At 40.6% G+C, this 23,433-nt stretch overlaps 1 protein-coding gene across 2 annotated transcripts in view; it reads left to right on the forward strand.

Moving 5' to 3' along the window:
- Positions 1 to 324: 324 nt before the first annotated feature.
- The window catches only part of SNX25 (sorting nexin 25), a 236,394-nt gene continuing 213,285 nt past the window's right edge, over positions 325 to 23,433 (forward strand). The window contains exon 1 of one of the 2 annotated variants that reach the window (XM_056802960.1): positions 325 to 2,007. In XM_056802960.1, the coding sequence (XP_056658938.1) occupies positions 1,570 to 2,007 (438 nt within the window). In that variant the 5' untranslated portion in view covers positions 325 to 1,569. The remainder of the gene's footprint in view (positions 2,008 to 23,433) is intronic. The other variant, XM_056802961.1, reaches the window with a different exon arrangement.

Raw genomic sequence — 23,433 nt, forward strand, 5'->3', positions numbered from 1 at the left:
CTCCTAATGGGGCCATGAAGAGTCAAATGCAACTTAAGAACACCACTTTACAGGGTTCAATATTAGTATATGCTTATTCCACATCCACTGAAAGTCATTTTTAAGACAAGTGTCAAGGCCAATATGTACACCTTTATGCAGATTCTGTTGCATGGCTGTGTCCCATTTCTGTGCTAAGGCTTCGTTAAGAGATGAGAAAAATGCGTACTTAAAATTTCTTTGTCCTAATGCCTCTTTGCTTTGGTAAAAAAGCATTTGCGCTGGATAGCTGCCACAGAAAACAGAAACATTAGTGAGGACAGGAAACGGAAGCCAAAGTGGTAATCGCAGCTGTGGCCACCCTCTGGCACCAATCTTGCTTCCTTGGACTATTCTAAACTGGTACATTCTGCCCATTTGCTCTCTAAGGAAAGAAGGGAGAGGGCAGGAAGGGTAATGTTTAAAAACACAAAGTGCCTCAAAAGTGGAGCTTGGAAATGAGGACATTTACTGTGTTTTTTATAAAGAATTACCTAATTACATCAACCTATGAGAAGATGGCAAATACCGAAAAGTGTAAATTCTGTGCATTTGGAGGAAGAAAAGGACGAAGAAACAAGGATCCTGAGTTGGGATTTTAGCTGTCTGCGTCGACCCTCTAAATAGGAGCCAACGCCGCTGCTTGAGAAATGCGTAAACGCATCCAGGGAGTCACAGACTAAGGCACTGAGTGACCGGCTAAGTGGCATGGAGGGGAAATTACGAATACCTTAGTCAAAATTTTCCATTGGGCATTGGGGAGAAGGATCGCTCAAGTTCTCTTGGGGGTGGCAGGGGTGTGAAAAAGTCAATTTGTGCCTCGGCTTGCCTCACACCTTTAAGATACGTAGGCAAGACCTCCCCGCCCCCCCTCCCGCCCCCGTGATCCTCCTCCCATCCTCCCGCCTCCGGGCCAAGTCCGAGGGAAGAAGAAAAACAAGTCTTTAACCGTAACCGAACCAGAAGCCAGAGTCATCTTGGAAGGCTCGGAGGTGGGAGCCTGGCCTTTGAGCCGGCTCTCTCCCGGGCTACCCCGCAAATCACGGACTTGGCGGCAAAGGCAACTCGCTCTTCGTAGCTGTCACTCACCCACCGGCCACTGCCTGCACTCCACCCCCTCGGCTTGGCACGCACGTCGGGGCCGCCTCCTCCTCTTCCTCCTCCTCCTACGTCTCCACCTCCTTCTTCGCTGGTGTGCTCTGCTCCACCCGGTGCATTGACATATTAATAATCTCCCCGCCACCCGGGCATCTGTGCTTCCATCCTTGAGGGCTACCTGAGTGGGCTCGGGCATAGCGCGGGCTCTGGGGGCCAGGCGTGGCGAGGGAGGCGCGGTCCAGCCCCGCCTGGAGACTCTGCGCTTGGGCCGGTGTCTCCCGAAGGCTGCCGGGGAGCGGGGTATGAACTGGGACTGCCAGTGGTTCTCGTGCAGCGGCGGCTGGAGCCGCGGGAGCAGCCCGAGGAGGAACTGGGGAGCGGCCGCCTTCCGACCGAGCTCTGGGGGACAGCAGGGCGGGAGATGTGCCTGTCCCCAGCGGCACAAGGAGCAGCATGCACCCTGATGCCACTGACCGCGGCACGCCCGGCCTCAGCCCCAGCCGGCAGCCTGAGCCCGCGGCTGCCGCAGTCGCTGAGCGGAGCGTGCCCTCTGCCCCGCGCCGAGGCGCAGCTGGAGCCCGCGAGCTGCAGCCGGCCGCCCCGGCCGTCGCCGCGCTCGGGTTCGTGGCGCTGGCTCTGGCGCTGTTCTGGCTGGGGCCCGGAGGAGGCGGGGGCTGGGAGCCCGGCGAGAGCGGGCTTTGCTTGGTCCTGCTCCGGCTCTGCCTCTACCTGGGCTGCGCGGCGGCCGCCTTCCTCCTTGGCACCTTACTCGCACTCCTGGGCCACAGCCGCAGCGCCCAGAAGCCCCACTTCCCTGGTCTCTGGAACCGACTGACTGGCGGCGGCACCTGGCCTGGTGCTGCGGCTTCGGCCGCCCGACTGCTCCCCGGGGTGAGTAAGGAGTCTCCTCTCTCCTTACTATGTGTGTATGTATGTATGTGTGGGTGAATGGGGGGGGGGGGGTCATTCCTTCTCTTTCTCCACTTTCTGGGGCCGCAGGCTGTCTCCTTGGAATAGTCCAGGTGATATCTGTGCCCTCTAGTACCCTGAGAATGACCACCCACATTATTCTGCCCCCCCCCCCCCCCATTCCAGCTAAGAACGCCGGGCCGGTGTCTTGGAAATTGGGAGGTGTTCTGTCTCCCTCACCTCCAACTCCTACCTGATCGGCCGGCACTAGGGTATAAGCCCTGTGGTTCGGCTTTGGGATTCTGTCCAAATACAAATGGTCAGGAAGGGTGGGCTTCAGCAAATGGGGAGACAAACGGCCCCAGTCAGAACCTTCCCTGTGAGGCATGGAACTGCAGCATTGTCCCAAGACTTAAGGATTTCTTGGTTTCTCTCCTATTAGTAACATTACAGTCTACTCTGTGGTTACCAAGACCTGCCAGTTTCTGATACTTTTAAAGGACGTGCCAGAAATTCACGTTTTGTAATAAAAGGAAAGCTATTTCCATCGAGGACAGGCACTCCTAAACTGGAGGCTGAGGATTTAGGAAAGTCCTCTCTTTTCACACCTTCCTCCTTCGGCTCTCAATCCACTCCTCTGTCCCCTCTCCTAGTCTGTATTTTTTTGGAAATGGTTACAAAGGATTTACATTTATATATAGGATGTCCCCAAAGCCTCAGTAAAGCTTTGAGCTTTCCTGGAGTTTGATGATCATCTCCTTAGTTATTTCTTATGGCATAGTAGTATTTTATACATTTCAATCAATTGTTCAACCAGTCCCCAACTGATGTATATCCCTTCAGTTTCCAGTTCTTTGCTGCCACAAAAAGCTGCTATAAATATTTTCTTACAGATACATGCTTTTGTCCTATCTTTAATATCTTTGGGATACAGACTTGGTAATGTTATTGCTGGGTCAAAGGGTATGTACAGTTTTGTGGCCCTTTGGGCATGGTTCCAGATTGCTCTCCAGAATGGTTATATCATAGAGTTTAAATACCTTTAAAGCTATTAAAGCCATGCTAAGACTTTTGGGACCTCCTGCATACACTCTGATGTATGAGTTTCATGATTTAAATGTATTCTGGAGTCCCAAAAGACTATCATTTTAAGGTGAAGTAGCAAAATTGGAAATACCTGCTGTAAAAAGGGTTATTAGGGCTATGTGAAGTGGCAACCACTGAGCATTATGAAAAATCCTTGGTAATTTGTTCATTTCCTTGATGTTCCTTTCTTTGTAGTCAGTATCATACCACCTCAGAATCTCAATGATGGAAGGGCCATCTAGTCACCCATTCTGAAGCACTAATCCCTTCTTTGATATCCTAGACAAGAGGTGGCCCAGCCTTTACTTGAAGACTGATGAGAAGAATAATAGGAATCTCAGGACCTCCTAAGGCATCCTACTCTAGGCTGGGACAGTGCTGTTGGGAAAATGTCCCTTCTATTGCCCTGAGGTCTGCACTCCTGTAACTTGCACCCAGTCTGCTTTCTGGGGCCTTGCAGTATAAGCCTCATTCCTCTTCTCTTATGTTGACCCTGGCTTAAGACATGCCATGCCTAAGTCTGCTCTTCTTCAGGCTAACTATTTCCAGTTGCTTCATGTGTTCCTTGGATGATGTGGTCCAAGTCCCCTCCCTCTTCTGATTTCCCTCCCCTTTCTGAATTCCAGCTTGTCTATTTCTTTCCTAAAATGTGCAGTTTATAATTAAGCAGAGTCCTCCAGATGTGTTCTGACTAGAACTAAGCAGAGAGGGACTCTCATCTGCCTTATTCAGGATACTTTGATTTGAAAGAACCCAGAATGGCATAATTCCACTAAAGAGAGCTTTTTGAGAGTGGGAGCTGTCTTTAGTCTTTCTTTGTATACTCAGTGCTAAGCCTATTCCCTAGCACATAGTAGGTGCTTAACAAATGCTGACTAAAGTCTTGTTCTGAAGTCTCTTTTATAACTTGGAACAGATACTTGGATTCTGGCAAGCTTCAGCAGTGGAGAGCAAACTTGACTATTCTGGTCAGATCAAAACAGAAGGCCTCAGGTACAAACCAAATAATAGACTATATATCACCCGAGGACTATTCTGGTTAAATTTAGAGTAACTCACCAGGTTGTCTGCAGGATGATAGCTATTTTGTCGCAGGCAACTCTCAAAGATCATCTGAGTTATGTCAGAGGGTTGTAATCTGTGACCACAGAGAGAGTACTGACAGAATTGTAGCTTCCTGAAGTAAGTCTAGTGTCATTTGACCCTCTTGACTCATATTGAGCCAACATACAGCTTGGTATAGTCTAAAGAGGATCAGACTAGGAATTTGGGGAGGCCTGAGTTTGAAATTGGGATCTCTCACACTTGATCTTGGGAAATCTTTTAACTTTCTTGAGCTTGTTTCTTTACTTATAAAATGATGATGATCATTTTTGTACTGCTTGTTTCTCAGGGTTATTGTGTGGCATCTGCCTTAAATTATGATTGTGAGCCTTTGTGGTAAAATTTTAAGATGCTTTTCTTAAGAAATGTGGGGTTTAGCCATGTTTCCCCCCTCTCAGACCTTTCCTGTGCCTCCATAAAATTTCTCCTGATTAAATATCATATATCATTTTGCATCTGTTCTTCCAGACTGTCAGGATATTTTAGGATACCACTTTTGATATCCAATAAATTAATTATCCCTCCCAACTTTGTGTCAGTTACAAATCTGATAAGATTCCTATCTATGCCTTCATCTAAGTCATTGACAAAAATGTTAACTGGAGCCCTGAAGCTCCCTTCTTAAAACCACCTTTCTTCCAAAGTGACTTTTGGGTTTGTTGAATCTAACTATGTATCCTGCTGGCACCATCCCATTTTCCCCACAATAATATAATTAAGGTGGTGGTGATGATGATGATGTGATGATAACTAGTACACATGGCACTTTAAGATTGGCAAAATACTTTACAAATATTCTTATTTAATTGGTGTAATTCTTGTAGGTAGGTGCTGTTATTGCCCCTATTTTAACAGATGAGACTATCTGGTGCCTCACTAAAGACCCCAATACTCTGTATCATTCCTTGGCTATCAGTCTACTAAGTCTATCTAAAAAGGAACAAACTCATGCTGGCTGGTAGTGGTACTTTTATCCCTTTCCAAACTTTCATAAAACCTTCTTGTAATAATACATTCCAGAAGCAAGAAGGTGGCTAAGTAGATAGAGAATCAGGCCTATAGACAGGAGGTACTGGATTCAAATTTGGCCTCAGAATTTGGTCCTGGCTGTTTGATCCTGGGCAAGTCACTTAATCCCAATTGCCTTGGAACCAATACTTAATATGGTCAAGTCCCTTAATCCCAATCGCCTTGGAACCAATACTTAATATCAATTCTGATACAGAAGGTAAGGGTTTTAAAATTTCATTCTCTAAATTTATTAAGATTCCTAGCATGTAGTTTGAAGATTCTATTTTTTACTTTTGGAAAATTGGCCATTGCTCTTCCGTCCTCTGGTGCCTTTCCTGTTCTCTGTGATTTTTCAAAGATCACCAACATCAGTTCTATAATTATGATTCCTAGTTCTTTCAGCACTCTGTAATATACTTTATCTGACCATTTTTATTATTCACTAATTTTACTCATGTCTGACTCTTCATGACCCAATTTGTAGTTGTCTTGGCAGAGGTAACTGGTGTGGTTTGCCATTCCCTTCTCCAGCTCCTTTTACAGATGAGGCACACAGGTTTAAATGACTTTTCCAGGGTCATCCAGCTAATAAGTATCTGAGATTTGATTCAAACTCAGGAAGATGAGTATTCCTGGCTGCAGGGCATATGGCTGGCCATACCTTCCAATTTTCCTGCCAATTTGGCACAAGTTACTACTCTGAGAAAGCTAAAATGTTATCTGTGTCCCCAAAGTATCCCTTTCTCAGCCTATCATGATTCCAAGTGAGTGGTCCATCACAAAAATGTCTCACATAATGGATTGAAAAGTGGTATATAAGGCATGGATCCAGGTCAGTACAAATGCCTCTAGAATTTAGTGTGCAGTGCTGTACTACCATATTCTTTTCGATGCCTTGCTTGTGGGAATGAATAAAAAAAAAACCCTGAACAGATAGAATTTTCATAACTAATTCAGTGTCTACTTCAGCTTTATATATGAATCTGAGAGTAGAAAGTGTGATGTAGCTTGTTTGCTAGTATCTCCTTTCCCTTTTTTGGAATTATCAGCTAATCATCAATATTACCATAGAAGAAAATGGTACCTCTAAGGCAGACACTGCTTCTTTAGAGTGGTGGAAGAAATTATAACCAGTGCATTCCAGTCTGCTAAACAGATCAACCCATTTTCTGGCTGTGTGCCCAGAAACTTTATGTTATGGGTAATTACTCTGTTGCCTGGAAAGTCAGATTCCAAAAAAAAAAGTCCCCAAATAAACAATAACAAAAAACTTAGGGCAAGCTCACTCATGCCTTTGGGGCAGATGGAACTGGACAGCTGTCCAGAAATAGAATTTTTAAGGAATTGAAAGAAAACATATTTCTAGGTGAAGATTAAATGGAAAGAACTCTGAACTTGGAGCCAAAAAATCCAAGTTCCAGGCTTAGCTCTTCCCTTTACCAGTTAGTTATGTGATGGGTATGACCTGCTGGGAGATCTTGGAGCCTCAGTTTTCTTTTTGGTACTGTGTACATCAAGAATGTTGTAAAAGTCTCAAATCACAAAGCTGTAGAGAAATACACCCATTTCTCCTATCAAGAAGAGGGAAAATAAGGCAGAATATGTGCATTTTCAAAGTAGTCTAGAAAAATTTGAGATGTGAGGAAATGCTTTCAGCAAGGAGAGAGATGCTTCAAAAAAGGGAAAGGGAGCAGGCATTTATTTGGCACCTACTTTGTGCCAGGCAAAGTGCTAAGCACTTTACATATAATCTCTTTAAATTCTCACAACAGCTCTGAGAAGACAGTGCTATTATGATCCCCATTTTATAGTTGAGGAAACTGAAGCAGATGAGATTAGGCGAAGTGCCCAGGGTAACATAGCTAACTTGCTTGATTTAAATATTTTTGAGTGTAATCATTGAATCTGCCCTCAGACACTTCCTAGGTATGTGGCTGTGGGTAAGTCACTTAACCCCCATTGCCTAGCCCTTGCCATTCTTTTACTTTAGAACTGATGCTAAGAAGGTTAGGTTTCTTCCCCCCTCCCCCCCCCTTTTTTTTAAGATTATCATTTAAAGGTGAAGTAGCAAAATTGGAAATACTTGCTGTAAAAAGGGTCATAGGGATCGTGTAAATCAAGTGCCAACTGCCTGGCTTTTGTGAGTTATATTATGTTAGTAATGCTTACCGCAGAAATTTGTACATTGCTTCTGTGTTATTTTCTCTCTAAGCAAGATCTCAGCATCCCAGAATCCCAAAGGTGAGAGGACCATCTGTTTCAATCCCTTCTGAAACTAGAATTCCCTCTAGAGTGTCCTGGACAAGTAGTCACCCAGTTTACTTAAAGACTTCCATGATGGGAATCTCATTACCTCCTATGGCAGCAAGTGTCCAAAGTCACATTTGAATTCAAATCTTCCTGACTATGGCTAGTGCTTTATCCATTGTACCCATTATAAGAAAGTTTCTTAATTTCTCCTCTGTACAATGGGAATAATGATTAATAAAAATAATAGCATCTTCCTTATAAGGTTGTGATGAGTATCAAGTGATTTAACATATTAAACCCCTTAAAGTCTATTATTTTATTTTTTATTTATTTTTATTATTTTCATTATTTTTCATCCCCCCAAATTAATTTATTTTTATTTTATTTCTTATTTATAGTAATTTATTATTAATATTACCATATTAATAAATTCTATTACTATTATTGTTATTATTATTTTCTTTATTATTGTTATTTTTTAAAACTCTTACCTTCCATCTTAGAATCAATACTGTGTATTGGTTCCAAGGCAGAAGAGTGGTAAGGGCTAGGCAATGGGGGTCAAATGACTTATTTGAACCTAGGACCTCCCATCTCTAGGCCTGGCTCTCAATCCACTGAGCTACCCAGCTGCACCTCTTATTTTCTTTTTGAGATCATTGGTTGGCATTTTTTTGGCTTTGTATTCCCAACATCTAATATGGTATCCTCTACACCAAAAAACAAAACAAAACAAAACTACTTAGCATGTAGTTATTGTTCAGTCATTCAGTTGTGTCTGACTCTTCTTGACCCCATAGGACACCAGTTGTATTCATGGTTTTTTTTTTTTTCTGGAAAAGATACTAGAGTAGTTTGCCATACTTCTTCAGTGGATTAAGAAAAACAGAGGTTAAGTGACTTGTTCAAGATCATACAGCTAGTAAATATCTGAGGCCATACTTGAACCTTGGTCTTCCTGATTCTAGACCCAGTGCTCTATCCACTGAGCCACTTAGCTGTCTCTTTCCATAAATGTTTGCTGAGTAGTTTTTCATAAAGCAATTGGAAGCTACTCAAGGAAGAAAGCTCCTAGTCAGGTGAGGAGGTATGGAGCTCAAAAGTGGGGAATGGTGCAATTAGACTGATCTGGTAGCTCAAAGGAGAGACCTTATCTGAATACAAGTTAACTGCCAAACTTTAGATCTATGACCCTTGGCAGGTTATTTTTCTCATTGGTAAACTGAGAATATTGGATTAGAACAGGATTTCTGGACCCTTTTTAAGGCATGGACCACTTTGGCAGTCTGATAAAACCCATTCCCTCTGTCTTGGGAATTTTTTTTTTTCAAATTTCAGAATAAAGTAATAAATAGGATCCCAAAGGAAATCAATGTTTAGTGAAAATCAAGATGTATTTTGTTTTCCCATCCAAGTTCATAGACTCCTTGAGATCTCACCAAGCAAAGGGTTAATGTCCCCGAGATTAATAACCCCTGGATTAGTGATCTTTCAGGTTCCTTCTCTGATTCTGTGAATGCTTACTGAGTGGAATTGCATATTGGATTTAGTAGACAATGGGGAGCTATTGAAATGTGTTGAGCAGAGTGATAGCATGCTTATAATTATTAATATTATTGGCATTTTGATCATTCTCTGTGTATAAGGAAGATTAATTTGGCAGCCATGAAGAATGGTGTTAGAGGGGGAAGAAATGGGAAGAGAGGATTTTAAGGAGAGGACTCTTGGACTCAGGAGCCCCAGACTTCTGCCAAAATTCTGTAGTCTTTGAGAGAAGAGGGAAGGGCTTGGAAGGGATCATCAATGATGCAGCTGTTGGACGACTTGCAAGACAGATTCAACAGTGTCCTATGCTTGATAACCCAAATCAAATTGCTTACAATCTCCAGTAAGGGGGAGGTAAAGGAGGCAGGGAGATCATTTGGATCTTATAATTTCAGAAAACTGAAATGGAAAATTGTTATTACGTGTAATTGGCAAAATAAGATCTCTTTCCAAAAAATAATAAAATGACTACTGCAAATATAAGAGAGAAAAAAAAAACAAAAAACAAAAGCAGTGCCCTCTGCTCTTTGTGCCCAAGACCTCAGGAAGTCAGTCTTGCTCATGATTTTCCCTGGGACATACATGATACAGGAGATCCCAGACACATACGTTGTTATCCATCCCAATCCCCAAACCGTACTGTACCACCACAAAGAGATCTCATCACACTCACGATGTCTCCATTATTCTAAGAGAGTCCACTGAGAGAAGTCATTCAGGCCAGACATATAAATACCAGCCCAGAGATCTGCTTTATCTGCTTACTTGCAGGAAATATTGGAGTATTAGGGGAAGGGAATGAAGTCTTAAGTGCTCTTATCCAGAGCTGCTGCTAGCTCAGCTGCCCTGCTTCTTTAATGTGGCTTTGATCGAGTCATTCTGGCAATTGACAGTGAAGACTTCTATTTTGACAAGTTCTGGGCAGTGGAACTACATGGAGAGCCTAGATGCAAGATGTATCACAAAAGGAGTCAACAAGACATAATAACTTATCCAAGGAGAAAGAGAACATCAGGAATTGAACAACAAAAATAAATCCCGCAAATATTTGTTTTCGAAGTGCTTCTAATCTGTTTAAAGTATCATAATGGGGGGGGGCAGCTGGGTGGCTCAGTGGATTGAAAGTCAGACCTAGAGACAGGAGGTCCTGGGTTCAAATCTGACCTCAGACACTTCCCAGCTGTGTGACCCTGGGCAAGTCACTTAACCCCCTTTGCCTAGCCCTTACCACTCTTCTGCCTTGGATCCAATACACAGTATTGACTCCAAGACAGAAGGTAAGGGTTTTAAAAAAAAAAACAATAAAGTACTATAATGGGCAGTGGTAGAATTATGAAGATTAAAAACAACATGTAATCTCTGCCTGTGGTATAGTGCATAGAATGTTGGAATTGGAGTCAGGAATACCTGAGTTCAAATGCCACCTCAAACTTTTACTAGCTTTGTGACTTTCATCAGGAAGCTAGGTGGTACAGTGGATAGAGCCCTGGGCTCTATCAGGAAAACCTTAGATACTTACTGGCTTTGTGATCTTAGGCAAATCCCTTAAATACCTGGCCTCAATTTACTCAACTGTAAAATGGGGGTAATAATAGCACTTACCTCCTGGGGTGGTTGTGAGGATTAAATGAGATAATATTTGTAATATTTGCTTAGCACAATGATTGGCACAAAGAAAGTGCTTAGTAAATGTTACTATTATTGTTGTTATTATTGACTCAAGAGCAATCTATGTGTGCCTCAGTTTACTTATCTATAGATTGAGGATAATAATAGCACCCCTCCCCCTTCAAGTTTTGTGAGACTCAAAGAAGATAATATTTGTAAAGTCTTAGTACAGTGTCTGGCACATAGATGTTTAATAGATGCTAGTTAATATTATTATTATTTGGCATCTGTCTCCCAGGGTTGCTGTGAGGCTCAAAGAAGATAACAGTAAAGCATTTAGCAAATATTTAAGTGCTATATAAATGCTAGTTGATTAGCTTAAAGCCTTTTAGAGAGAGATGACACATATACAAATAAGATCAATAGGTCAGAATTCGCTCTGCCTTCTAACCCCGGGAGCCAGGATTTAACAGGGGTTCAGCCGGTGTTTTGGGACTTGAAGGACCTCCACCTACCACTCTAGACCTGGGCCAACACTGGAGCTGGAGGCAAGGAGGCAGGGAAGCAAGAGGTAAACTTTATCTAGTACAGCCTAACCTGTGCTGTTGAGTGGTGGTCTAGCCTCTGATTGGTTGGTGCTTTCTGAATCTGGAGATGGAGACAGTTGCAGGTTGACCCATGTCTTGAGGTACCATTGCCAGAGACAAATGGTGGTTGTTCAGCAAGCCAAGAGATGAGGGAGGGGTTTGGATGGAGGAAGCTTCCTACTAGGACCAGGAGATGAGAGACATGCCTAAATCATCTCAGGCAAGACTCTTATCCACAAACTTTTATTAAGGCATCCTATATGCCAGTCGTGATGCCGGGTGCTGAGGATACAAAGAAAGCAGTCTGGTTTCAAGGAGCTCACATTTTAACTGGGGAGACACCATGAAAAAATTGTATATGGAATATACATAGAGTGTAAATTGAAGGTAATCTTGGAGGGAAGGCACTCGCAAGAGGGATAATGCTGGGCAGTGGTGGGGGCATCCTATAGGAGGTGGCCACATAGTCATCTGCTGGAACTTAAGGGTAAAATGAAATGATCCCTAAGGGGTCTTCCTGCTATGACTTTCAGTACCTTTATGATACAGGGTGTAACCCTTAGAGTTAGATAACCTCCTTGATTATTTTTTTCTTTGTATAATTAGCTCAATGACTTAGTTTTATCTCTAGAATTCTGGCCCAATGGGACACTCAGGATGCTAATAATAGTTAGCATTTAGATAGTGCTTTCAAGTGTGCAAAGTTCTTTACAGATATTATCTCACTTGATCTTTATAGCATTTCTGGAAGGTGAGTGTTAATAGTATTCCCAAAATTTTACAGATGAGTAAACTGAGAAATTAAGTGGCTTGAATCAATAATTAATAATAATAGTGTAACAGTTAAAATTTAGGAGAGACTGAGGCATCTGAAATTAGTTTCTCTCTGCAAGGAGTGTTATATTTTTTAGAGGTTTATTGAAGATTAAGGATTAAAGAAAAGACAGGATAAGAAACACGTGCCTAGGCCAGAGTGGCCTAGACAAGATAATCTCACATCATGGAAGAGATGCCTCTGCTCCAAAACGGAAGTCCAAAAGCCACTCAAAAGCCTTTGCAATCAGCTTAAATCCTTCCTCGATCTTGGCCCACCTCAGAATTGCGTGAGATTACAAAGCATTTTGGGGAAGTGGAGCAAGGGCTTGTGGGGATTGTAGTCCTGTATTCGAGTCTATTTTTTTACATTCCTCTGTTTGATCGTTGTTGGGGAGCAAAGTTTCCCCAAAAAGGATCATGAGAACATAATCAACTTAAACATTACAATAATTTGAGGATAAGAGAAAGAGAAAAAAAAAAGAATAAAACCAATAATTGCTGAACGCATTGACAAAAAGCCAGTTAGGGGGCAGTCCCCTTTGGCATAAAAGTATACATACAAATAAATGTTCATTCAACTACACCCAAAGTTCATTTTTGTGCAGCTTGTGGTCTGGAGGCTTCTTCAGGGTGGCTTCTCCAACAGCTCAGTTCTGGATTCAGAGAGGTAGCTTCTTTTTTACCTAAAATTCTTCTCAAAAGGAATTTAATGTTGTTGTTGTTGTTGTTTTAATGGAATCTATGGTTAAAAATGGAATCTTTCTGCCATTGTTCTTCCAGGACTATCTTTCTTCTGGCTTAGACTTAGACCTGAAGTTGTACAACTGTGCAATATGATATAGTTTCAATTGTTCAAGGATTTAATGGGTCAATGACTTTCCTGTGATTTAAACAAATTTTAATAAACAGAGTTAGTCTTGTATATTTCATAAAAAAAAGAAGTTTGATCACTTAAAAAAAAAGGAATTTAAACTTTGAAATTTAAATAATGATATATATTTTTTTACATTCCCCCAGTTAAGAGGGTGATTGACAAATATAGAATCACTTAGGGATGCATGGCTGAGGTATGAGGTATATGAATCAATTGGCAAGAGATATTAAAAAGACATCAGAAAAATCAAAAAGAAAAGAAAAATTTCTGGATGAAAATACAGACTATCAAAGTCTTATGTGTAAAATTCCAAGTAAAAAGAAAAATAAATCTATAACAGATCCTTGAATCAGGGCCCAATCAAAATGTTCTAAGCAATGATGCATTTACCCAGTCAGTAGCCAGGACTACAGAAAGGTACCACACTATGAGAGGCAGAAAAGGGGACCAGATTATAGGAGCCAAGGTTTTGAGTATTTTCAGAGTGAGTGTGGACACAAAGAAAGCCTATGTCTTAACACATGTTAAACATAGTAACCTCGAGTCTTCACACTAAGTTCAAGACCTTTGAATTGGTCTAGACGTGCATCAATCCATCCTGGATTGGCTTTTCTTTGGCTCTGTGCAATGGCTCTTGTGTGTATATCTTGTCTTGGAATCAGACAGAATCATTAAGCAAAGTCCCATAATTTTTTAAATAATTAGTGGCATCGTTTTTATAGTCACAAGCTTTTAGCAAATGTATTTCAAACTTGTAGTACTACAAAATCAAAAAGTTAAAGAAAATCTTAGTGCTGGTGACATGTGCTTGAAATATAAAAAAGGAGAGAAAAATTAAAAAAACACTGAAATAGTATATTGCACATGCAAGAAAATATAATAAAAGTCTTTTAAAAAATTCAAAAATGTAGCTTATAATCATTGACACTCTGTGTCAGCTAAGAAAATATAAAATGCAAGGCTTTCTCACCAAAAATGAGATCCATTTCCTCTTAATATCTGGCCATGATCACTGTGAGAAGAAGGCAAATGAATTGAACAGTAGTACCAATATGTAGGTATCAAAATCCCCAAAATTCTCAATAGCCCAATTAATTACAATAACAAGCAAACACACTTTCATATTTCACAAATGTTGTATGACATTTTAAAAAGCCTATGAATTGATGGATATTTGTCACAAGTTTTTATAATCATAGCAAATCTTTCAACCTTGGTATTTAAACACATTTTTTTTAAACAAAGTAAAACTCATCTTGGGTTAAGAACATAATCAAGAAATCTAGATATCATTCTGGTGCAAGTAAAATAGTGAGCTGAAGAGTATAAATAAAGGGATGCTCCTTTTTCTTGGAGGCTTATAGGGATACAAATGCCCTGAGATTAATTGCCCCAACTTCCATTCACATATTTAGAAATGCAGGAAGGTTGGGGGTTATAAAATGTATTTCACTTCAGCTACTAGAATGAGCCTTACCTCGTGGTAGGGGCAGGCAAAATAACCAGAGATTTTTAAAAAAAAATTTCAAAAATCATATTTAAAAAAACCCTTAAAATCATTTGAGATATTTAGCACATTAATTTTTCCAAAGGTTTTATACAATTGTAACCAATTCTGCAGTCCATCCATCCTCTATGTGACAAAGGCAAAAATAGAAAAGCTGTTTTTTCATATGTGGGCTTAATCACTAATATTTTTTCAGCACAGTTATAGGGGAAAAACAACAGAATTTTAAAACTCAGTACATTAAAAATAAATTCAATCAACCTTCAGTGTTAAGAGAATAATATTGAATCCAGTAATATGTGAATTTAAAATCACAAAGTTATATCTTAAACCAATCAGGAAAAATGCAATAGAGATACAGAGATTTTTTATAAACCATTGGAGTCTGAAATGCCTTAGAATATAGCCTTTAGTCTCTTCAAAGTTCCTTGGGTGGGTTTTTTTTTTTAATTATTAATTATCCATTTAAATGCCTATTGTCCGAAGGCAGAGTGGTAAGGGCTAAGCAATTGGGTCTGAGCGATCTGCTCGGGGCCACACAGCTGGGCAGTATCTGAGGCCAGATTTTAACCCTGGACCGCATGTCTGTAGGCCTGGCTATCAGTTCCCTGAGCCACCCATTTGCCCCTCCAAAGTTGAATCTTTGGGCTGAATCTGCTCCCTGACAGACAGGTGAAGTCAATGCTATTACCAGAACAGTCAAAAGGTATCCTTTTAAACAGCCCATTGCTATGAAGTTTCTGTTTGAAAAGTCTGTTTCTTCTCTTTCTCCTGCTATGAACCCCCTGTGGTCAATACCCCCATCCACTCGGAGGCTTAGCCTAAGGGAAAATTACCTGTTCTCCTTTCCCTCTTGTCTCTCCCCTCTGCCCACGTGGCCAATACTGTTACCAGCTGGTCGCAATGAGTCCTGAGCGATCTGCTCCAAGGATCTGGGTGATGAGCCGGCTGGGGTCACACTGTGGGTCTGGGGCTGGGGTGATGAGCCGTCTGCGTCGGAGGCCAGATGGGTGAGAGACAAACCACTGGGGTGGGTAGGGCTGGGAGCCGGAGCACAGACAAGCAGGGCCGGGAGCTCGGGCACCAGGTGAGAGGCCAGGAGAAGAAGCAGGAGCCAGAGAGGGCCGCAGGCAGGAGCTGATCAAGATGGTTTTCTAAAGAGCATCTTGGAGAAACATGGCTTTAAAAAAATCATTATCTAGGCTAAAAAATTTGAGAAGTTCTCATCCAATCTAGTGGTCACCAAAAACTGTAACAGTTAAAATTTAGGAGAGACTGAGGCATCTGAAATTAGTTTCTCTCTGCAAGGAGTGTTACATTTTTTAGAGGTTTATTGAAGATTAAGGATTAAAGAAAAGACAGGATAAGAAACACATGCCTAGGCCAGAGTGGCCTAAACAAGATAATCTCACATCATGGAAGAGATGCCTCTGCTCCAAAACGGAAGTCCAAAAAAAGAGACCCAAAAGCCTTTGCAATCAGCTTAAATCCTTCCTCGATCTAGGCCCACCTCAGAATTGCGTGAGATTACAAAGCATTTTGGGGAAGTGGAGCAAGGGCTTGTGGGGATTGTAGTCCTATATTCGAGTCTATTTTTTTACAATAGCTAGTCTTTTGTATAGGGCTTTAAGGTTTGCAAAGCTTTGTAACTATTATTTCATTTGATCCTCACAACAGCCCAGGGAAGTAGGTGCAATTATTATTTCAATTTTACAGATGAAGAAATTGAGGCTGACTGAGGGTAAGTGACTTGCCCAGGGTCACATAGCAAAGTAAACATCTGAGGCAGATTTGAACTCAGATTTTCCTGGCTCCAGTGAAGGTGCAAAGATAACAGCCTTACACAGGAGCCTGCCTTTTTGCTCAGTCCTACTACATAGCCCATAGCAAGGGCTCTTAGTCTGGAGCCCATAATCTCCCCAAGGGTCTGTAGACAGATTTTAGGGGGTCTGATAACTTGGATGGGGAAAAAAGATGCATCTTTCATTTCACTAACCTACCTCCAAGTGAGATTTAACATTTCCTTCAGTTATAAATGTAGGCAACATAATCTTATAGACCCGTCTTCCTAAGACTAGTGAAAGGCCTATGGTACAAAAAAGTGTAGGGACCTTGCCCTACAAGCTTCTCCGATCACTAGAAAACATATTGGTATGTTTAAGATGTAAAAATTGCAGGCTCTGCCCACACATTGATTTTGTTCCCCAAATTACTGTAGTGACATTTGGTACTGAGCAGGTAGGGACAGACTGTACTTTGCAGAGTATCTGGATGGCTGTTCAGTTGACCCTCCAGCCTAGATTTCATCATGGTTGATAAGATGAATTGCTGAATTTGCTTATAGAAAGTGACACTGTGAAAAGAAAACTTAATTTTGTAGTGTTAAAAGAAAGTTGGCTGTCTGTTATATAAGAAGTTCACCAAGGACTCAAGTAAAATGATGGATAAAATCAGAAGAGGAAAAGATCAGTTCCAGCTGGGAGAATCAGAAAAGGCTGCCTGGAGGAGTTAGCATGGGAATTGGCTTCTAAAGGATGGGTGGCCAGATGGATGCTGGTGCCACTGACAAAATTGGGGAAACCAGGAGTAGGGGATAGTTTGCTAGAGTTGGAGTTCGGAAGATCTGAATTAAAATCCTACCTTGGACACTTATCAACTGGAAAAATCATTTAACCTCTGTCTCCCTCATTTTTCTCATCTGTAAAATGGGGTTAGTAATATCATCTGGGCCACTAGGTGACACAATAGAAAGAGTACTGTGTCAGAAGTTGGGAAGACTCATCTTCCTGAGTTCAAATCTGGCCTCAGATACTTCTTAACTGTGTGACCCTGGGCAAACCACTTAACCCTGTTTGCCTCAATTTCCTCATCCATAAAATGAGAAGGAAATGGCAAACTACTCTATTATCTCTGACAATAAAACCCCAAATAGAGTCATAAAGAGACAGACACAACTCAAAAATGACTTAATAAGATCTAGACATATAAGAGACCTCACTGATTATCCACCCCAGCCCCTCAATATACATATGAGGAATGTGAGACCCATAAAGGTTAAGTGACTTTTCCCAAGATGGAAGTGGTGCATTGGCTCCTTCACAGATTCTAATGGTTGAAGATTTTTATTTAGCTCTGCCCTGGTGTAAACTGGACAATTAGATGCTGGTTATTATTTTTATAAATTTTCTTCTTATTTCTTTCCTCAGAATTTATTTGTAATTAAGGTTGAGCTCCCAGAAGCACATTTGATTTCTCTTGCTTGTGTCTTGTTTTGAAAATTTGTAGGTTACCCCTACAGCTGGTGGTTGGATAAGACATCTAACCACACTTGGATTCTTTCCCTACTGTTCACTTTACAGAGAGGTACATAGATCTTATCTTGATAAGAGCAATAGATCACCCCATCAGTGACTGTCAAATTAAGACTTGACCTTTTTTGTGGGTCTTTGAAAAACAAGTCATGGGCAATCCAATTCTAATGCCTAACCCAACAGAAAATCTACCCCCAAACCCCTCAGAAAATCTAACCCCCAAAGCACCCTCAAATCTAACAGAAAAATGCACATGGTGGCTTAGATAAAATTCTTTATTGCTCTTGAGAAAAACAATTTAGTGTGTGTCTTTTTTAGTTGTAGAAAAACTATACTTTTCTGCAAAGGACACCACGTATACTATTGCTATATTTTGACAAGTCTGATGAAAAGATAAGAAAGACTGTGTTCTTTTGGTCTTAAACTATTAGCCTTCTGGGACCATTCTAAGACCTGCTTTACTTACCACTCTATAATAACTTGTACATATCAGTGTCATGAGTACAAAAGTCAAATGAGTAAAAAATATAGGAGATTTGGGAGAAGAACCCTAAGAAGGTTATAGCCTTGGCTTCGGGAAAACTGAAGGTGAGCCTCATTGCAGTAGGACATTTAGGAATGTGGAAGGTTTAGGTTCAGCCAAAGTTCAGCTCAGGCAGTTCCTTGGGTCATTTAATGAAATAAGTATTTCTTGAACCCCAACTCTTTGCCCAAGAATTGTGATCTTGATAGATAATTGCATTCTCTTCATTTCTCAAAATAGTGTTGTGGTAGCAGATGAGTGCCCCTTGAGAAGGAAACAAATCCAAGTCTCCAGTTGATTTCCTCAGGCCTTCAGTTTCAAGTATAGTCCATAAGATAAAGACGGGTCAGATCTTTCCATTCCTGTAATGAATTAGCAGCCAGCATGAGAAACAGATGACCCAGATAATGTGCTAATCTCCTTTTAGAATGACAATCTGGATAAGATGGTTGATATTTACAGACAGAAAAAAATGAATGAATAAAGAGAATAAGAATCAAATATCATACTTGAATTAAATCAGACTTCAGAGACTCAGGAGTTTTTTTTTTTTTAATGCAGAACTTAACAGGGTAAAATAGACTGGGTCTAGTAACATGGAGACTAGAGGAAAGAAAGAGGAAAGAGAGATGGCATGTAAAAATTACATGAAATGATTATAAATGATTTGCTTTTATCTATGCCCTTCTCCTGGTTTTTGCTAGCACCACAAGCTAATCTCTGATAATCTGAGCATAAATATGGTATAATTAGAAATAAATATGAGCTATTGTTTGTCCTTTGATTTTGAAGAGGACCAGTGACATCACAATGTGATATCTTGACTTGGATTTAAGTGAGATAAAGGTATATGAAGTCATTGGCCTCACATTCTTTCCCAGTTATCCAAGTCTATTTGGAGGACAAAAGGCAAGATGACTGGCAGTGGTCTGGGATGCTGCTTCAGTTTTTAGCCAGGTTCTAAGTATTCCACAGCACTTTCATTTTCTGCCTTCATGGTAGTTGGAACAGGTTATTTTCAAGTTCTCGTTCCTCCTGGGGAAGTCTTTATTTGCTTGGGGAAAACCCTCTCTAACTCACTGGCAGGTTGAAGCTTGTTGCTTACCTGTAACGTGGTTTAGCCTGCCTGCCAAGATGGTTTACCTGGGTATGGCCACTGTGTATTATACAGCTTCTTGGAACCACAGGTGAGAGAGGTGGATGGCAAGTGGACCCCCAAAAAGGAAAGCAGCCCTAAAAAGGGCTTCATAGGCTCTTTTGTTGGAGATACTAGTCTTTCCTAAATACCTTCTATGCCCCATATGAGCTATTATTAATTATTAACAACATAATTAATAGTCTATAGGTTATTTGCCTTTTAACAAGGGCTTTCTCAGGGGGTAGCTAGGTAGGTCAGCGAGTCAGGAGTTCAAATGTGGCCTCCCACAATTACTAGCTGTGTGACTCTGGGCAAGTCACTTAACCTCACTTGCCTAGCTCTTAACCACTTTTATGCCTTGGAACCAATACTTATTATCAATTCTAAGACAGAAAGGATGGGGTTTAAAAAACAAAAGCCAAAACATAAGGGCTTTCTTCTAGAACAGCAAATGGGAAAAATGGTTTTGGTCTGCATGGACTTTTGAGATTGCACTAATTTCACCACCATCGACTTAGCCTTGGATTTCTCCATTGCTCTTCATGGGTATTTGGGGGTTGGTTTAGCTTAAATATTCTTACTTACCTGACTTAGTTTTTGAACATCTCAGATAGAGTGAAATTTCTTGAAATCCCTTATATCTTGATAGAATTGTGTCTAGTAGTGTCGTTTAAAGGATGGTCATTCATCCTCTCTCTCCTTCCACCAAAGAACCATACCATATAGCAAAAAAAAAAAAATTACAGAAAAAAGTAAGAGGAAAAAGCATTAGCAAAATTGTTCAGAGCATAGAAAAAAAATCTGATAGCATATGAAATAGCACATCTTATGTTTACTAAAGTCTTGAATATTTTTAATGATAGCAACCAAATCAAAATAGCAAGGAACAACTTACTATAAATGCATAAAGAACTTATAAATAAAACAATTATGGTAAACACAGGAAATGTAGCACAATTTATGAGGGAGAACTTGGGGCTGGCTTTGGCAGTACATTTTTTTCCCAGCGGAAGGCACACATGTATACAAATCTGTCTCTGAAGCTTTGTTTCTGCTCTCTCAGATTTCCCCTTCCCTCTTAGTTTTTGGGGCATTATTTTTATCTTGAGAAGACAATAAGTACTGCTGAATTTTGACTTTTATTTTGTTTAGCAGCCACATTGTTTAAAAGGGGCCCACATTCTCCCCGTGTTCTAGCCAAACCCAAATTAAGTTGTTCCTAGAACCAAACAGGCTTTAGACCTGAAGGCAATAACTTTCACACTAATGAAACCTTTGCATTAGCAAGGGCTTGGCTGCATCGTACAGAAATGATGCCTATTCTGGGCTGCAGGGGACATTCTATTGCTGGGCTGATAAGAAGGGAATCTTCTGTATTTCTAACACCACACAGGCCTGGATACCAGGAAGGAGAGGAAATGAGCAAAGAAGGAACAAGTTAGATACGCAATATTGTGTATCCTTCCAACTTCCAATTCAAAATTCACTTTCTACAAGAATGAGGTTTTGGTTTTTTTTTTAAACCCTTACCTTCCATCTTTGAGTCAATACTGTGTATTGGTTCCAAGACAGAAGAGTGGTAAAGCCTAGGCAATGGGGGTCAAGTGACTTGCCCAGGGTCACACAGCTGGGAAGTATCTGAGGTCAGATTTGAATCCAGGACCTCCTATCTAGATCTGGCTCTCAATCCACTGAGCTAACCAGCTGCCCCCCAAAATGATATTTTTAAGTGTTGGCTAGCCATCTAGGCTGGCCCCCAAGCACATATTTAATGTATATTGTATCAGAAATGGTTCCCAGCCCTCAGTAGCTGACAGAGTAGGATTGACTGAAGGTCAATTTTGCCTGTCTGCCAACTATTCCATCAATTTGGGAAACTGGAAGTGCAAGCTTTTCCTAACCATGGTCCATAGCACTCAATTCCCTAAGGCTAGGCAGAAGCTAATCTCCGACCTTTGAAGCTATAACCTGTTCATGATGATGATGTTAACTTGTTTGTATCTGATTCTGCTCCCAGCCTGGTCTGTCTTCTTCCACTTGGTCTAGAACACTTCACTTGTCCATGACTTTGAACTTTGATTCAGAATCTTATAAGAACATTTAGATCTGGAAAGAATAATAAGAGGTCCTCTCAGTTAACCAACACCTTCATTTTTCAGATGAGGAAACAAAGTCTCAGAAATTAAGCAACTCTTACTTTCGGATTTGAATTTAGATCTTTCAACTTGTTACTTTTTAAAATTGTGCTATGATAGTTATTTTTTTTAAAGAATTTAAGTTTATTTCTTTAATTAATTTGGAATATTTTTCCATGGTTACACAATTCATGTTCTTTCCCTCCCCTCTCCCCCCCCAGACAAAGAGCAGTTCCACTGAGTTTTACCTGTGTCAATGATTAAGACCTATTTCCATATTATTGATATTTGCACTAGGGTGATTGTTTAGAGTCTACATCCTCAATCATATCCCCTTGACCCATGTATTCAAGCAGTTGTTTTTGTTCTGTGTTTCTACTCCCACAGTTTTTCCTCTGAATGTGGATAGTGTTCTTTCTCATAAGTCCTTCAGAATTGTCCTGGATCATTGCATTGCTACTAGTAGAGAAATCTATTATATTTGACTGTGCCACAGTGTATCAGTCTCTGTGTACAGTGTTCTCCTTGTTCTGCTCCTTTTGCTCTGCATCAGTTCCTGGAGGTTGTTCCAGTTCCCATGGAATTCCTCCAGTTCATCATTCCTTTCAGCACAATAATATTCCATCAGCATCAAACACTACAACTTGTTCAGCCATTTCCCAATCTAAGGGCATCCCCTCACTTTGCAATTTTTCACCACCACAAAGAGCATGACTAAAAATGTTTTTGTACACATATTTTCCCTTATTATCTCTTTGGGGTACAGACCCAGCAGTGCTATGGCTGGATCAAAGGGCAGACAGTCTTTTATCACCCTTTGGGCATAGTTCCAAATTGCCCTCCAGAATGGTTGGATCAATTCACAACTCCACCAGCAATGCATTAATGTCCCTACTTTGCCACATCCCCTCCAGCATTCATTACTTTCCTTTGCTGTTATGTTAGCCAATCTTCTAGGTGTGAGGTGATACCTCAGAGTTGTTTTGATTGTGCTATGGTAATTATTATGGTAGCCAACTGAAAGTTATTGTGGACTGATAGTTTCAAGGAAATCACCAGTCTTTCCAGGTATTAGATATCAAAGAAATATTGGATATCAAATAAATCAACCACAATATGTTAACATCATTAATAAGAAAAGTAGTTTTCTGGTAGAGTGGATACAGCATTAGACCTGAAGTTAGGAAGATCCAAGTTCAAATCTAGACTCAATTACTTTAGAGGTGTAATATTGGGCAAATTTTATAATGTAGGCTTGCCTCTGTTTCTTCATCTGTAAAATGTAGATAAAAACATGCTTTATCAATATTAGAGTACTACATAAATGTTAGATACTGTGATTAATAAGGCATTCTAATATCACTCTACCTGAGAGTTAAACACAAAGACAAATACTTCCAAACTTAAATGTGTCCTGTAAGAAGCAGCCCTAATTCTGATCCCAAACATTCATTTCTTCCTCTTTCTCTCACTCTGTGTCCCTTCCTTCCTTCCTTCCTTCCTTCCTTCCTTCCTTCCTTCCTTCCTTCCTTCCTTCCTTCCTTCCTTCCTTCCTTCCTTCCTTCCTTCCTTCCTTCCTTCCTTCCTTCCTTCCTTCCTTCCTTCCTTCCTTCCTTCCTTCCCCCTCCCTCCTTCCTTTGATGTCTATTATCTAAATGTATGGAAATAAAAAGATGAATCAGCTAGTTTCAATGAACAGTATCAAAGATGTGTATTTTCAAGAAATGGATTCAATGAAATTATTAACACTTTTTTTTTTGCCAATGTCCTGAGCTTTATTCTCTCATTCCTTCATCTCCCCAGATTTATTTTGTTTCAAAATCTCTTAAAGTATGTGAAGAATTGTCACTTAATTTTTTTTAACCATCACGAGTCCAAACTCTTAATTGGCCTGGTTAGAGGTAGGAGTTTAG

The sequence above is a fragment of the Monodelphis domestica genome, chromosome 6, assembly GCF_027887165.1.
Source record: "Monodelphis domestica isolate mMonDom1 chromosome 6, mMonDom1.pri, whole genome shotgun sequence".
Lineage (NCBI taxonomy): Eukaryota > Metazoa > Chordata > Mammalia > Didelphimorphia > Didelphidae > Monodelphis > Monodelphis domestica.